Genomic DNA, 14,496 nt, shown 5'->3' with positions numbered 1-14,496 from the left:
TGTCTACATGTTGAGGCATTTTAATATTGACTCTGATAACTTTTATTTTTTGCTTGTTTGTACAGTTTGCTATGTGGATTAACCCCCTTTTTAACTAACTTTTATATGTATGTATGCTTTTATGGTTTATCTTTTAACCCAAAAAGCTTATTTGAACTTGATCTTGAACTTGAACTATAAATATATATAGGCGCAGATGAGCCTCGACTATTTTCCCTTTTGCTAGGTTCTTAGTGGAAGGTTCAAATTCCTATACGCATATATGAAAGCTATGTGAGATGATCATGGGATTACCCACAATACTGCCTCCATACCAATTGCAGAAAGATTTAACAAGACAATGATTCACTGGACCGGTAGACCATCAAAAGGATGGGTCCCCCCTTTTTGTGCTTTCCTTTTGCCCAAAGGAAGGTGCGGAGGTGCCAGAGAAGGGAGTTGGTTAGAGCCTAATATGAGCTTGAGCTCCCAATAAGAGCCGCACTAAGTTTAGTCAAAATGTTCTTTATTTCGGTTCACATAAAACCATAAAAGATACGTCATAAATATTCGCAACAGTTTGTTTTGATACAGCTATAACAGCTTTACCTGCATTCAATAACACTTCTTCTAGGTAGGGGCTGTCGTTAAGAAAATTAATCCAATTGCCTAACCGCAAAAATAACAGTTAAAATATATAAATAAGTTAAAACTAGACATAAATACCTTAAAATTCATTTGTATAGTGTGTTTGGGTCAGTATCCATTACTCTAGTATGAACTCACAATCCATTATGTTTAGCTTTCAATGCAATTTCCATTTGATCATCATTACCGATGCTTTGTAGCAATCAATAGATACACAAGTTGCCTTACAGTACCATTAAGCCTAAAATACATATACATCATTTACTAAAAGCCGTTGGCTTGGAAAACACCTATTCTTAATTTGATAGACTTTAACATTTTAACCCAACTTTTGCCCTTATAAGGCTCACATTAAATAAAAATCTGCTAACACTAAAAACTATTTTTTGTGATGTGTCAGTTTTTAATATTCTTCCCGCCTCTAGGCAAAATCTAGTATTCACATTCCGACAAATAGGTTTAATTCATTTGTTCCTGGGTTTGCCATATGCTGGGCAGAAGAATAATATGTATAAATCATTTTCCATAGACACGTTTTGACATAGTTCACAGAATAGTGAGATATTAATGAAACAAGAACCCCAGCCAAAAGTCTCATGACAGTTAACAGATTGATGAGGGCTCTGGAACAAGATTTTGCAGTAAACTGTAAATGGTAATAAATATTTAAAGGTCTGTTAAGAAGTGCTCAGTCACCTGTATGATGGAAAGGTCACTCTTTTTAGTTATTTCTTCCCTGGACTGAAAGGTTAGATGAAGAAACATGAATTCCAAGACACTCTGGACGCGGAATCTGGACCTTGCACAGAGCTAACCAAAGTAAGCAACGAGAGCTTTCTCAATGATCAGGAGACTATAGGACAACCAAAGCGAGTATTACATGCCAACTGCCTGCAACCCGACTTTCTTGCTGATGCCATGGTGATATCATTTCTGCAAGATGAGAGATAGGAAGAAAAAAGAGAGCCGAGAGAACTTCCCTGAATTGTGGCCCAGCACGAGAAAAATTGTTCAGAGGAGTGGTAAGCCTATCTCCTGATCCGACAGAAGGACAGCAGTGAGACTGTAAGAAAGTGGTATGTCATTACTCTGACTTATATTCCTTGCAGCCTGGGATCACTAAATGGTATTTGCATGAAAATTGAACTGGAGACAGCAGTCCTTGCAGGAACAAGCCAGCATCAAGGAGGGCATAACTAAGACTTGTTTGTGATGAACACCTTAATCAAGCCCTAGTTCAATCAGGCTGTAGTGGTGCCAAAGGTATTCTCACTAGAGGAACACAGACAAGAAACACTCCGCTTTAACTACAGGTTCCTCCCCTCTACAAAGCAGCAGACATAATTAATTTGCATAGAACAGACGACTTATTTGCTCTTTGACAGGTTACGGGTTACCAAGCTTTGAAGCACATTTGATCAGACCCCAGGCTATTGGTTTAGGGCTTAGAAGGTTGTCAAATGTTGGAGGATTTCAGGGTCACCTTGATAGATAACATTACTGTCTATAGCTCGAGCTGAGAGGACCACCTTTTATATCTCAAGATACCTCAAGAAAGTGACCTGTGTTATATTATATTGTATAATAGATGCATTTGTGTTGCGCTTCTTATGCTTGAAGTTGGGCTGAAGCACATTAGCAGACAGGTACCATGCTACACTGTGAGGAAAGGCTAGGTTGTAAGAGTGTTAGAATTACAGGGTGCCCTTTGTGTTTTGGCATTGAATGTGACTGACCAGAGTGGTACTGTTATGTTGACTTAAGTCACTTCATGTAGGCATGTGATGGGAGGAAGAGGTGAGAGAGATAGACCACATGCATTTTCCAGTAGGGTACAGTTGATTTTGCCTCCTTATATCTGACTATGTCTGGCTATGTAGGTCTCAATAAATGTACTGAAGAATGGGAGTACATGGGGTACATTCGATACAGGCAGTCATATATGAGCTATTTTTTAACCCCTGAAGGGGGAAAAATTGACCCCTAGACATGTGACAAATACAACCAATTGGGCTGAACCATTTCAGACTGTTCATGGCTTGCACTATACAGGTCATGTATGGAATCCATGTAATAACGTGGATCGAATGCTGGTCAACCTCAGGATTCGTCATTATACCTAGATATTAGTATAGTCCTCCCATTAGAAACAGAAGGGGTACCCAAGGAAAAGACAGGTGGCTCAGCCATTTAAGTGTTCCCATAAGGACTGTTCATGGATGGCAGTGGAGTGAAACACAAATTGCATTTTGTTACAGATGGAACACCTTTGTTCATACAGTGTTCCTTTACCCAGATCTGGTTTTGAGGAACTTGAGGAACAGCACTAGCTGCGGGGAATAAATATCCTTTAGAGAATTGAGTGGAGTGACCTGTGAGAACATGTGCTGTTCTGTATAAAGTAGCCATAGTTAATCTGAAGGAGCAATTGGAAATGGGTGTAATTAGTATGTATACAAGCGAAGGTGCCAGTATAGAGGGTACTCTTGTAGCATCAACACAGGACCACTTTTGGGTGTTCTGTACATGTGAGCTGGGTCAAAAGGTCCAGTCAATATAAAAACAGATGGGACAGGACAAGACAAACAATTTAAACAAATATGGCAAGTCACATCATGAGATTATGACTTACTGTCCAGCTTGGGTGCCAATATTATGGAATCTAAAACTGTATCTCAGACCAACAGCGATCTACCCAAGGGAATGTCTGCGTTTTTGAACTATTGTGAAGGGATCATTCACTTATACAGTTTTACTATAGTGTTTGAATATCCTGCTTTTCAACATCCTCTGCATTTCTGTGCACTAACATAAGGGAAAATACACCATACACCCTACTCACTAACTCTAATCTCGAAGAACATTTAAAGGGATGTATTACACATGTCCTCCCCAGCCTACCCATCATAAAAAGTTTATTTAACCCCAATGGAGCATCTGCATGTAGGCATGAACTTATGTATAGTTGGTCTTCATTAGTGTGGTTTGACCCCGAAGGAAAACTGACTACTTCAGAAATGAGATGCCATCTCATTTACATCCGACACTGCAAGTGTCTGTGGTAAGTTTGAGCCCTGGTAAGAGCCCTTAATGGGTATGGTCTCAGTGCCCAACAACCATATGGCAAAGGCCTCCCTCTCAATGGTGGCCCATCATTTTTACTGCTGCTGCTACTGTGGTGTACTTCTTCACGGGGTTAGAGGATCTTGCAGCTACCTCTGCTGTGCGCCTGTTAGATGTGAAGGAAGCTTGTAATGCTACCGCCTGCACAGCGCTTGATCTTTGTATGTGAGGGAAGCATGCCCTGCTGCCTAGCTGCTCTACCAGGTTAAGCCTGCTTTGCAGAAGATTGTGAAAAGCCTTTTACCCATACAAGCGCCAAAACTATTTTAGACAATATTTATCTAGAGCTGATATGACCAAAGTCTGTAATTTTTTGGCTAAAATACTGTTTATATTTCCCTTTACTTCTTGATTTGATTAGCGTTATGAAATACATTCCATTTTGATGGGTAAGTTAGAGGTGTCTTGAAGATGTATAGTGCTATGAGAAGCAATAGGCAACACAAAAATCTGACAATGACATATTACTAATGAGTTTCCCTTGCACTCCTGATTAAATCTTGGTGACAGTCCTCTTACAAGGTTCCACTTCCCTCCACCCACCAACCAATGACAATCCAGGGGCGGAGACAGATGTACTCTCAGTCGGGTGGCGGTATTCCCACCTCTGTCTCTCAAAGAAAGAGGCCTGCCAAGTAACCGCTGCCTGTCTCACAAATACCCCTCATCCAAGATATCTCTTCGACAGCAGAAATGGAACATATTACATATTAGGTTTACCAGTTATAGGTAGGCCTGTAGAAACAGACATATAACTTGCATAGGGAGAAGTTAGACGAGAAAGAAAATGAAAGAAAAGCGAAACCTGAAAAGTACGAATAAGAAACGAGAGAGGCGCAAACGGTTTTACTTAAAGCGTCCTTTCAGAAGACGGACAACGTAATCACCACACTAGGAAAAGAGCTCCGTTTAACCAAAGATTTTGTGTCTGCTGGAATTTGAAACTTAATGTGCAAGCAAATGAGTCTGATAAGATAATTACTCCTATCAACAGAAAACACACCGCTGCACGAGAGCCCAAAAAATCCCACTTCAAACGTAAGAACTGTCGACTCTCAAGACATGAACATCTTTTGAGCAGCTCTGGGCGCGCGCCGCGCTTTCACATCCTGCGTGAGTCGAGCTGGGTACAATGTGGTGCTGAGCCCTGGCCTGTCTGCCCTGAACATGAAAGAATGTAGCCCCAGCCGGGCTCTTTTCATTAGAAACATTATTAATACACCCTTACTGGATGACCCGCAGCAGATGTTTGTAAATTGGCCTAAATAATTACGCTATTAAAAAGGCAAAATCGGGGCCGCTAATCAGTGAAGCTTACAGGACATTTCTATTATATCTTTTCAAGGCAAAAACTCGGTGAAAGTGTGTCCGCTCCAAACATATGGTGAAGTTTAGGAAACTCTGGGCTCAAGACAACCGTAGTCCCGGAAAGAGCAAAGGCCATACTGATTAGAGCACATATTGGGAGCGTGTGATGAAAAGTTGTAGGACTATTATATGGTTTTGTAAAAAGGGGATCCTAGATATAAAACAAGGAAGACCTGTGCAGCATTGAAGGGCTACGCTTAGAGCAGGGTTACTCATAGTACGGCCCGCGGGCCGCCAGCGGCCCGGCAAGCCTTCCTTGGCGGCCCGCGGACCTTCCAGACATCGTACCGGTGTACGAGCGAGGAAGAATGGAGTTCAGGCAGGCAAGCGCCCTATTAAGCACTCGAAGACGGAGGGCTGCTCTGGTTGGCTGAAGCTCCCGTCCCACGTTCGAAAATAGCCCGCAGTGTGCAACGATTGGCTACTCAACCGGAGGCTGCAGGCTGTCTCTCCAATGAGCTGTGGAGAAAAGGGAACCCTCCGGTTGGATGATGTACGTTGGAGCCGAAGCCCGCGCTTCGGTCAGCCGTTGTCTCCGTGTCTACCAATTCATTTGTACTCACACGAACCACTCGCCCCCGGTCAACTGGGCGAGGAGCCCAGGATGTCATAAGTGTACCGCCCTTGGTCACCCTGGAATACGCCGCCGTTAACTGCGCTCGATTTCACGTTCACATCGAAAGCTTTATGCAAACACCATTTCGAGTCTGCCCGGATACAGTGAAAGCACCAAGGCACACGTTATCTCACATTTATTATAAACTGAGGTCTAACTCCCAGACCCCCTTCTTTCTTTGGGAGAGAGAGGGAGAGGGATACAGCATACATGCCAACATTTCAGAAGAACAAAGTGGGAGATTTAAAAAAAATCGGGAGAATGGGACCTTCAATCGGGTTTCTGTCATGTATGGACTTTGGAAGTGTGCTGCTGCAGGATCGGACATTTGAAAGCAAATTCACGTGTTTTTTTTTATCACCTTTCAGAAGCATTGAGCGCAATGGCAGGCAGAGAAAGAGGGGGACGCAAGAGTTGTGCACTGGCCTGGCAGGTTGCGGTCAGTGCATACACCCCCCCTCCCTCCCCCGTCAGCCCGGGCTGAAACAGCTTCCGGGCACACACACAGCCCCCCTCCCCCACCCAGTACTTCACAGGTGTTTAAAAGACTATTCGGTTGTTAATGGGGCTTTGTTGGTTTTTCACCCCTTCTAGAGCCCCTGCATCGCCATTCTGACTATTGCTGGAAGAATTAGCAGTTACACATTACCAAGCCCTGTCAGCTGAAACCCCGAGGAATCGGGTTTTTGCTTGCAGGAATCGGGAGGCGGGAGACTAGCCTTCAAATCGGTAGTCTCACACCTGAATCGGGAGTGTTGGCATGTATGATACAGAGAGGGGGAGACAGAGAGGGGTAGACAGAGAGGGGGGAGACAGAGAGGGGGGAGACAGAGGGAGACGGAGAGGGAGGGAGAGAGGGAGGGAGACGGAGGGAGACAGAGGGAGACAGAGGGGGAGGGAGACAGAGGGGGAGGGAGACAGAGGGAGGAGGCAGACAGAGGGAGGAGGCAGACAGAGGGAGGAGGCAGACGGAGAGAGACAGAGAGGGAGAGAGACGGATAGAAGGAGAGAGGGAGGGAGACGGAGGAGGGAGGGAGACGGAGGAGGGAGGGAGATGGAGGAGGGAGGGAGATGGAGGAGGGAGGGAGACAGAGGGAGAGGGAGGGAGACGGAGGGAGAGGGAGGGAGACGGAGGACGGAGGGAGACGGAGGAGGGAGGGAGACGGAGGAGGGAGGGAGGGAGGGAGAGAGAGGGAGAGAGAGAGAGAGAGATATGTGTATGCCGGGTCCGGTGGCTCAGTGGACGAAGGCGTCCACTGCAGGGACCTGTGTTCCACCTCATGGTCACAGTTTTTTTTTGTTACTCTAGCCCCGCCCCCTCCCCCAATGACCCCGCCCCCAAGGTGCGGCCCTCGGCCACAAACCACACTGTAAATTTGGCCCCCAAGAGAAAGTTTGTGAGTACCCCTGGCTTAGAGGATGTGACCCCGAATATCAAGACCAGAATGTCGATGGCTCAGTATAACCTGGTCTATATATTTTGAAGCTGAAATATGGAAAGGAAAGTAAATGTAGAATTCTACATCTAACTCCGCTTATATGGACTTTGGCTATATATGGAACAAGGCTCGGACGAGCCAAAACGTTATGCCGACGTACTAGGAACTAATAAACTATTCTTTGCACTACCAATTGGTCCGTGTCCGTTGTGCTGGAGGCGAAGGCGACCCACCTGCTTCTCAACACGGAGTTCAAGATATATATATATATATATATATATATATACACACACACACACATATATATATATATATATATCCATATATAGCCAAAGTCTATATATGTGGACAATAAAAGCTCTTGAGAGTGTACCAACTTCGTTTTGCCAGTTGTTGTGTAACACAAGCGGGTTCCATATACATATCTCCATGCACTGTTTTCCACCTGGAGCCGCCGAACGCACGGCGAGTGCAACCCAATTGGCGGGGGTGGAACCCGCTTGTGTTACACAATAACTGCCAAAAAGAAGTCGGTGCACTCCCAAGAGCTTTTATTGTCCGCATAAAAATAAATTCCTCAACTCCTTTAAGAGAAAAGAGGAATGGCACTCAAAATCAGGAGGAAAAAATGGCTGTTTAATGGACCAGGTCTCTCCAGGCACAAGGACGCATCACATATATATTCAAAGTATGCAGATATGGAGAAGCAAATAGCAAATCTATACTTCGCTATATGCATTTACCTTTCAATATTCTGTCGCTAGATATTCTCTCCTCCATACCCTTGCACCACAGTAGTATGGGGGTCGATATTCAGTAGTGCAACCGGCTGAAAGGGTGTGAGGGCAGGTGAGATCTGGAGAGGGTGGACAAAAGTGGCAGTGAACAGCTGGTGCTAACTGGACTGAGGGGAACGGGGAGGTTACAGTACCACAAAGGACATGATGTTGAGTCGTCCAAGAAATGGGCCAGTATTACGCCTCCCTTGTTGATACAGACATAAGCGTACCAGAACTCTGGGGTGAGGAAAATACGCCCATTATGTGTTGGGTCCCGAGGTGCACTAAGAAATGAGGTTATACTGGGAGAATTCATTATTTCAGGTCCGATCCCTTCAGACATTTCTCATTTTGCACCAGACTTTGACCCTTAGTCTGTGGCTATCTCAGGATGTGTTCCTCCAGATCTTATAATTTCATTAAGGCCAATTAATACTGTCACCAGCTCAGTCAAAATTAAGTGGTAACTCGTAATAAGGGCATAGTGTCTTTGAAGAGTAGACTTTTGAGCTCCTTCTTAAAGAGGATGGGAGATGGAGGAAAGTGCGCCCCTCCCCGCCTCCTGGTTGATTTCATAGTGTTTTGGGTGCTAATGGCTTCATTTAAAGTGAAAATGTTGCTCAGACTGGACTAAATTACATTTATGCCAGGGTGATTTTAGAGTTTGTCGCCCGTTTATTTCAGTGTAGCGGAAAATGCAGAATAATGTGAGGGTTAAGTCCACATCGATCCCTATTTTGCCCTCGCTATATGCTGACGATTAGTGCGACTACAAGCAAAGAGGAAGTACAAATTTTCACTCAGCTCTAAATCACTGCTGTTATTGGTGCATCTGCTATGTATGGCTGTTTCAGTACTAGCACAGGAGTCTAAATGATCATGTTTCTGACCATATGTGATTTTGTCGTTCTTAAAGGGTTACGCGTGACCCGGCTGAATTCTTTTTTGACCATGGAAAGTTAAAATGGCATCATTGGTCCAAATGAAGCATCAATGACCATGTGGGATCCTTAAGTAACAGCTTTGGGTCAAATTGCAAGTCTGCTGTATGAACATTCTAGTGATGCTTTTATTTTTATTTGTTTTTTTATATAGCACAAACTGGGCTCAAATTGGTAAAGGAGCATGCAGGATCATTCCGTTGAGAACTAGCAATGACCAATAGCCTGCCCTTTTTCATACAATTTTTGGGAAAACTAAGAGGTGCCTAATCTCCAGGATCGGATTGGGACAGAAAATAGGCCCGGGCATTTAAATAAAAGCAGCCCAATTACTGAATTAGATAGCTAAAAAAGTGGCCCATGTTTGTAAATAGGGGTAGTTTTGAACCTGCAGAGAGACACTGTATACATGTTTTGCAATGTATGGAAAACCTCATGGATTTGAGCTTGCTGCAGTCTATGGGCCTTATTTTGAGTTTTGCGATCCAACGGACTGCCAAAGCCACAGTGGCAGTGCAGTTACCTCCACACAGTTGGTCTGACCACTCTATAACAAGTTGGGTAGTCGGACCGCTATGGAACTGCAGCTTCTGCCAGGGGTCCGCAATCCCTGGCAGTCTTGCAGGGGTCTGAGGCCCTTCATATGCTAAAGACACACAATTGATGGACGGAATGCAGAACACATCAAAACATTCACCCCCAGTCAAGAGACCTGGGTTAAATCCATCATTCTTTTGCTCACTATGCCACCCCAGTTTAGACCTGGCCATATGCAAATCAGTCTTGACCCTGTGCCTCATGGGAACAGTCCAGCCCGAACTGCCAAGCCAGGTCCTCCCTGGACTGGAAACAAACATCCTAGGACTGGTTTGGGGTTTCACCCCTCTTCAGCCAGGATAGCTTGATTCCAGTGGCATGGAGAGCACGGGACCCACGTCTGGGCATACCCGTCCCACTCAGAGTGGCAAATGCAAAAACAAGAGTTGATGGACAGAATGCAGAACAATGTCATACATTCACCCCATTACAGAGATCTGGGCCTAAATCCATCATTTTGCCACTTTGCCACTGGATTCAAGCTAATGAGATGGAACATTTGCCCAGACCAGTGTTAATATGTGCAACAAAAGACAAAATAATGCAGTAATGCTGTCAGAAATTGTGCCGCATTACACATCATAATTAGCTTTTTCTTGGTGCATAATATATTCAACCCTCTCTGTATAATTTGGTCCTCCCCATTGTATGATACCATTGGCCCTAACCACGCAGAGTGCTTGGGTGAAAGATTGCTGGTTTGCAGTGAGGCCTGTCTGAGAAGTGTTTTAGTGTCATGCATAAACAGGGACTGACTGGCCATTCTACCATTTAGTGAGTGGTCCTCATATACAAGGAATGCACAAAGCAGAGTCATGCCATGGAGAGGTCCAGCAATGGGTTGAAACTGGAATGGCATGGTGAGCAAAAGAACGATGGCTTTAGGACCAGATCTCTGTACTGGGGTGAATGTATGACATTGTTCTGCATTCTGTCCATTAACTGTTGTTTTTACGTGGCAAAAGGAGCCAATCTATAACTATGCGTAAAACAGCGCAGAATTGCAGGAATCCAGTTACCCTGCCCAAGTGCATGATACCCTTCTGCTAAGGCACTGCAATACAGTGACTCTTCAGGGGTAAAAAAGCGCTTTGCAAATGCAATTAAAATACAACATTATGCATACTTCAAATATGAAAGAACAAATCTAACATGTTAAAAAATGGATTAAAGGGCAGCACAGTATCACACACCTACAATGAAGCGTCATCAAGAGGCACATACCTTTCCATTGAACACCATTTCATATCCTTCCCTGTTCTTTATTTTATTGTATAGATATTCTGCCAGCTCCAAACACTTATCAACCTGAGCTTCAAACCCTTCTGTGCCCTGGAAAGAAAATAGAACAAAATTCACAATCACAGTTACACGAAAATAAATGACCCAGCAAAATGAAGACATTATGTTGAGCAAAATAAACGCTCTATTTTTCGTGTGGAGTTTTTTTTGGGGGGGAAGACCACGTAATGGCTGTGGTTATGGCAACAACCCAGGCCTTTCATGTTCAGCAGCTCGTGTCTGTCTAATGGGCCTCATTCCATTTTCTTGCTGTTTTGAAAGGTTGATCCATTCCAAGAGCCCTGGCTTCGTTTCAGGAGCTCTTTATCTGTTATTTTGTCTAGAGACGTGAACACGGCGTGGATGTGCTCGGCACATGTGCTCGACAGATTTTCCAGCCTTTTATCTCCCCGTACGACATTTCACAGAGCTCTCAATTGGGAGCCCTTACAGAGAGGTTTACCCAGCACGAAACACCAATCCGGGAAGGGTATTTTTTTTACAGCATGAAGCAAACACTGGGACCCAGAATCACGAAGATTTTGCTGTGACCTACTCAAATAGTATTCCCGATTTACTCCTGGAATACTCGTGGCTTACTCCTAGAATTCATGGGTAAGCCATGTGTCCTACAAGGTGCAAACTGAGAGGAGCAGGGCACAGATAAGTAACCAAATGAGGGATGCAGTAGCCATTCCGCCAATCTGGCATATTCCAGTGGGCTGCAGATTAGGGGTCTGCTTTCAGGGCTGGGTGGGCTATCATGACCAAGCTGTGACACAATTGCTCCTTTTAGGTTAATGCCTTTGGCAGTGTGGGTCTGGTATGAACATTTTTGCCACGGTTGATTTTGGATTTGAGTCTAGCCTTAAGACATGTGCAATATTTTGGCCTGCATTACAAGTACTGGCCTAACTACTGTTCCTTGTCCAAATGCTTGTTTGTACATGGATTGGCATTTACCACATGCGGTGAATACCTCACCCTATTACACCCAAATTGTAATGATAGTTTTAGATCCATGTTACTTATGTTCTAGCTAAGAAGGTTTCCAAGGCAGTCCACGGAGCACCAGACTCATGGAGGCGCAGAGGTGGCGGTCTTCCGACGGTCCTATTCCAATTAGGGCAGGCTGACCGCCCTGGCAGTGTTGCAGCGGTCAGGAGGCCACAATATGCTTGGTGGGACCACCGCGGTCCCGCCAAGCATATTACGAGTTTCCTCTCTGCCATGGTTTTCATGGTGGTTCATCCTCCATGAAAACCGTGGTGGAGAGGAAACCTGCAATGTGCTTGGCGGGACCACCGCGGTCCCGCCAAGCATATTACGAGTTTCCTCTCTGCCATGGTTTTCATGGTGGTTCATCCTCCATGAAAACCGTGGTGGAGAGGAAAACTGCAATGTGCTTGGCGAGACTACCGCGGTCCCGCCAAGTTTATTACGAGTTTTCTCTCTGCCACGGTTTTCATGGCGGTTCTTCCTCCGTGAAAACCGTGCTGGAGAGGAAACAAAGAGGGCCCTAGTGAGCCCCCTTGTGCCTCTGCAGCATGGGGGGCATGCAGTAGGGCAAAACATGTGCCACCCTGTGTGCAAGCACCCCAGTTCCCGAACAGCATGGTCTTTACAGTCCATGCCGTGCAGAAACTGTTTTTGGCGTTCCGATTGCAGTGCCCATTTTCAGGGCACTGCTATGGGAGCATAAAAAAAAAACCCAGACACAGAAATACCCGTAATCTGGCAGGCGGCCCTACCACAGGTTTGGCGGTGCGGCGGACCCAGCGCCGCACTGCCAAACTCATAATCAGGCCCTAAGACAAGAGATTCTGGTCCAGGGAGCACTGGATCCATGCCAGTTTTCTAAGAAAACAATATTACAACAATATGCATACAATTAAACTAAACCTAATTCATTGGCTTAGTCAGTAAATAACCTAAATATCTAGCATGGATCCAGCCCCCCAGTCCTAGGTTGGACACCACTTCTTAAAGTGATGTCACTGAGAAACTGACAAATAATTATTTAAGTCAAAGCACTGCCATGAAGACATTCTTGACATTCCCTGAGGTCTCTGGTGAAGAAGAGGTATATTATTTTCAGATTCTAATTTTGCAAACATCTGTGATTGGCAGTTGAAGGAAGCACACATGGTGTTATGAATTGACATTATGAGGATAGGCGTAGTTGAATGAGGCTCGTTGATCACTTCGACAAAATAGTCTGGGTTGCATTTCACTTCTGCTTTTAGAAAGGCAGCACTAATTGGCATGAGATATAATTCATTCAGGCAAGCATGAACCTCAGGTACCTCTGGGGGCTGCTTGGATGGAATCCATGTTGAAATGATTTCACGCCCTTGCCCCAGTTACACCAAGGAAAAGATACTCTGACCCAGCATGTGGCCATGTAAAATAGAAGGGTTAGCATTTCTCAAAGACAATAGGCATGTTTATTTTTTCAAAAAGGGCACCTTCTTTGATTTGCAGATTGTATGTGTGGTCTTGTGAGTAGTGGTGAGTAGGCGAATGACGGAGTGAATCAGCCAGTAAATGAATTGATGAATGACTGAATACATGGAAGAATGAATGGGTGAGTGATTCAGTGCATAGATAGCACTATGGAGCCATGCATGGACAAGTGGCTGCATGAGCAAGTGTGGCATTTGCTTGTGTTTCTTTGCTTTCCCTGCTGTGTTCAGCCATCACCAAATCCTAGGGACATTTCTCTCGAACAGCAAAGGTCAGTGTTTAAAATGAAGGTTACCTGTTTGTATTCATCCAGCCATTCATCCTTCCAATAACACGAATCCCATTCAGCCACGAGTAACATTAGCATCAAGAGACAACTCTGCAAACAGTCAGTATGATTTTCATTCTACACATGAAAAATCATACTTCGTTAAACTGCCAATTTGTTACTCATGGTAAATCAGAGGATCGGCTTTGAAATGTACATAAATGAAGAGTTCATCCTTAAAGCTTCTGTAAAACTACTAGTAAGTCCGGCTTGGTTGACACTGATATTGGATGCGATTTCCCAGCAACTTAAACGCCCAGGGCCAGATTCACAAAATGCACTGTGTAGTAACTTACAAATTCAATACTTCTGTAGTAAGTCGAGTTCTACACATGGCTAACTACTGGTACTGTAACACTAATTCATAGAAAATAACGGTGGTAGGGACTTAAACTAAAACTCTATGGGGAGTAGTGTTAAATTCAATTAGATTATTTAAAAAAGATAAACATATATACAAATAAAAAAATAGTAAATATAATTTTATTATAAAATATTTACTAACCTATTTTTAACGAAGAGCATAATGCAACACTAAATTGCATTACAAATAATTGCATTAATTTAAATTAATTCCATACACCATTTTGAGTAATTATTTTGAAAAAATCTTCCTGTGTGATTATGTAATTAATTTTAATTTAAACTTCAGAAAAATCATTTTAATTTATTTGAATATATTTTTATAAATTAATGTTTTAATATTTATTTAGATTTTTTTCTATATACTTTACCATGTGGAGATCTCAAACTGACTGCAAAGTCTCCCTTTGGTAAAGTGGTAAAGTGTAGTGAAAATTTTAAAGTGCATTTAACTCAAAAATAAATATTAAAAATATTTTGCAAGAGCAGAACAAAATGTATAAAAGGATACATATTTTAATATAGATTTTAAGTTGCAGATTGTCATTCCCCGATAACAGGAATTCGA

General features: G+C 43.7%; 1 protein-coding gene across 1 annotated transcript in view; it reads right to left on the bottom strand.

Moving 5' to 3' along the window:
- The window catches only part of GAD2 (glutamate decarboxylase 2), a 498,210-nt gene that overhangs the window by 82,396 nt on the left and 401,318 nt on the right, over positions 1 to 14,496 (bottom strand). Inside the window, exon 14 of the mRNA XM_085631697.1 lies at positions 10,715 to 10,822. Coding sequence (XP_085487823.1) covers positions 10,715 to 10,822 — 108 coding nt within the window. The remainder of the gene's footprint in view (positions 1 to 10,714; positions 10,823 to 14,496) is intronic.

This window comes from Triturus cristatus, chromosome 10, assembly GCF_964204655.1.
Source record: "Triturus cristatus chromosome 10, aTriCri1.1, whole genome shotgun sequence".
Classification (NCBI taxonomy): Eukaryota; Metazoa; Chordata; class Amphibia; order Caudata; family Salamandridae; genus Triturus; species Triturus cristatus.
Note: the sequence above shows the minus strand (reverse complement) of the source record. Positions and strands in the feature narration are given on the sequence as shown.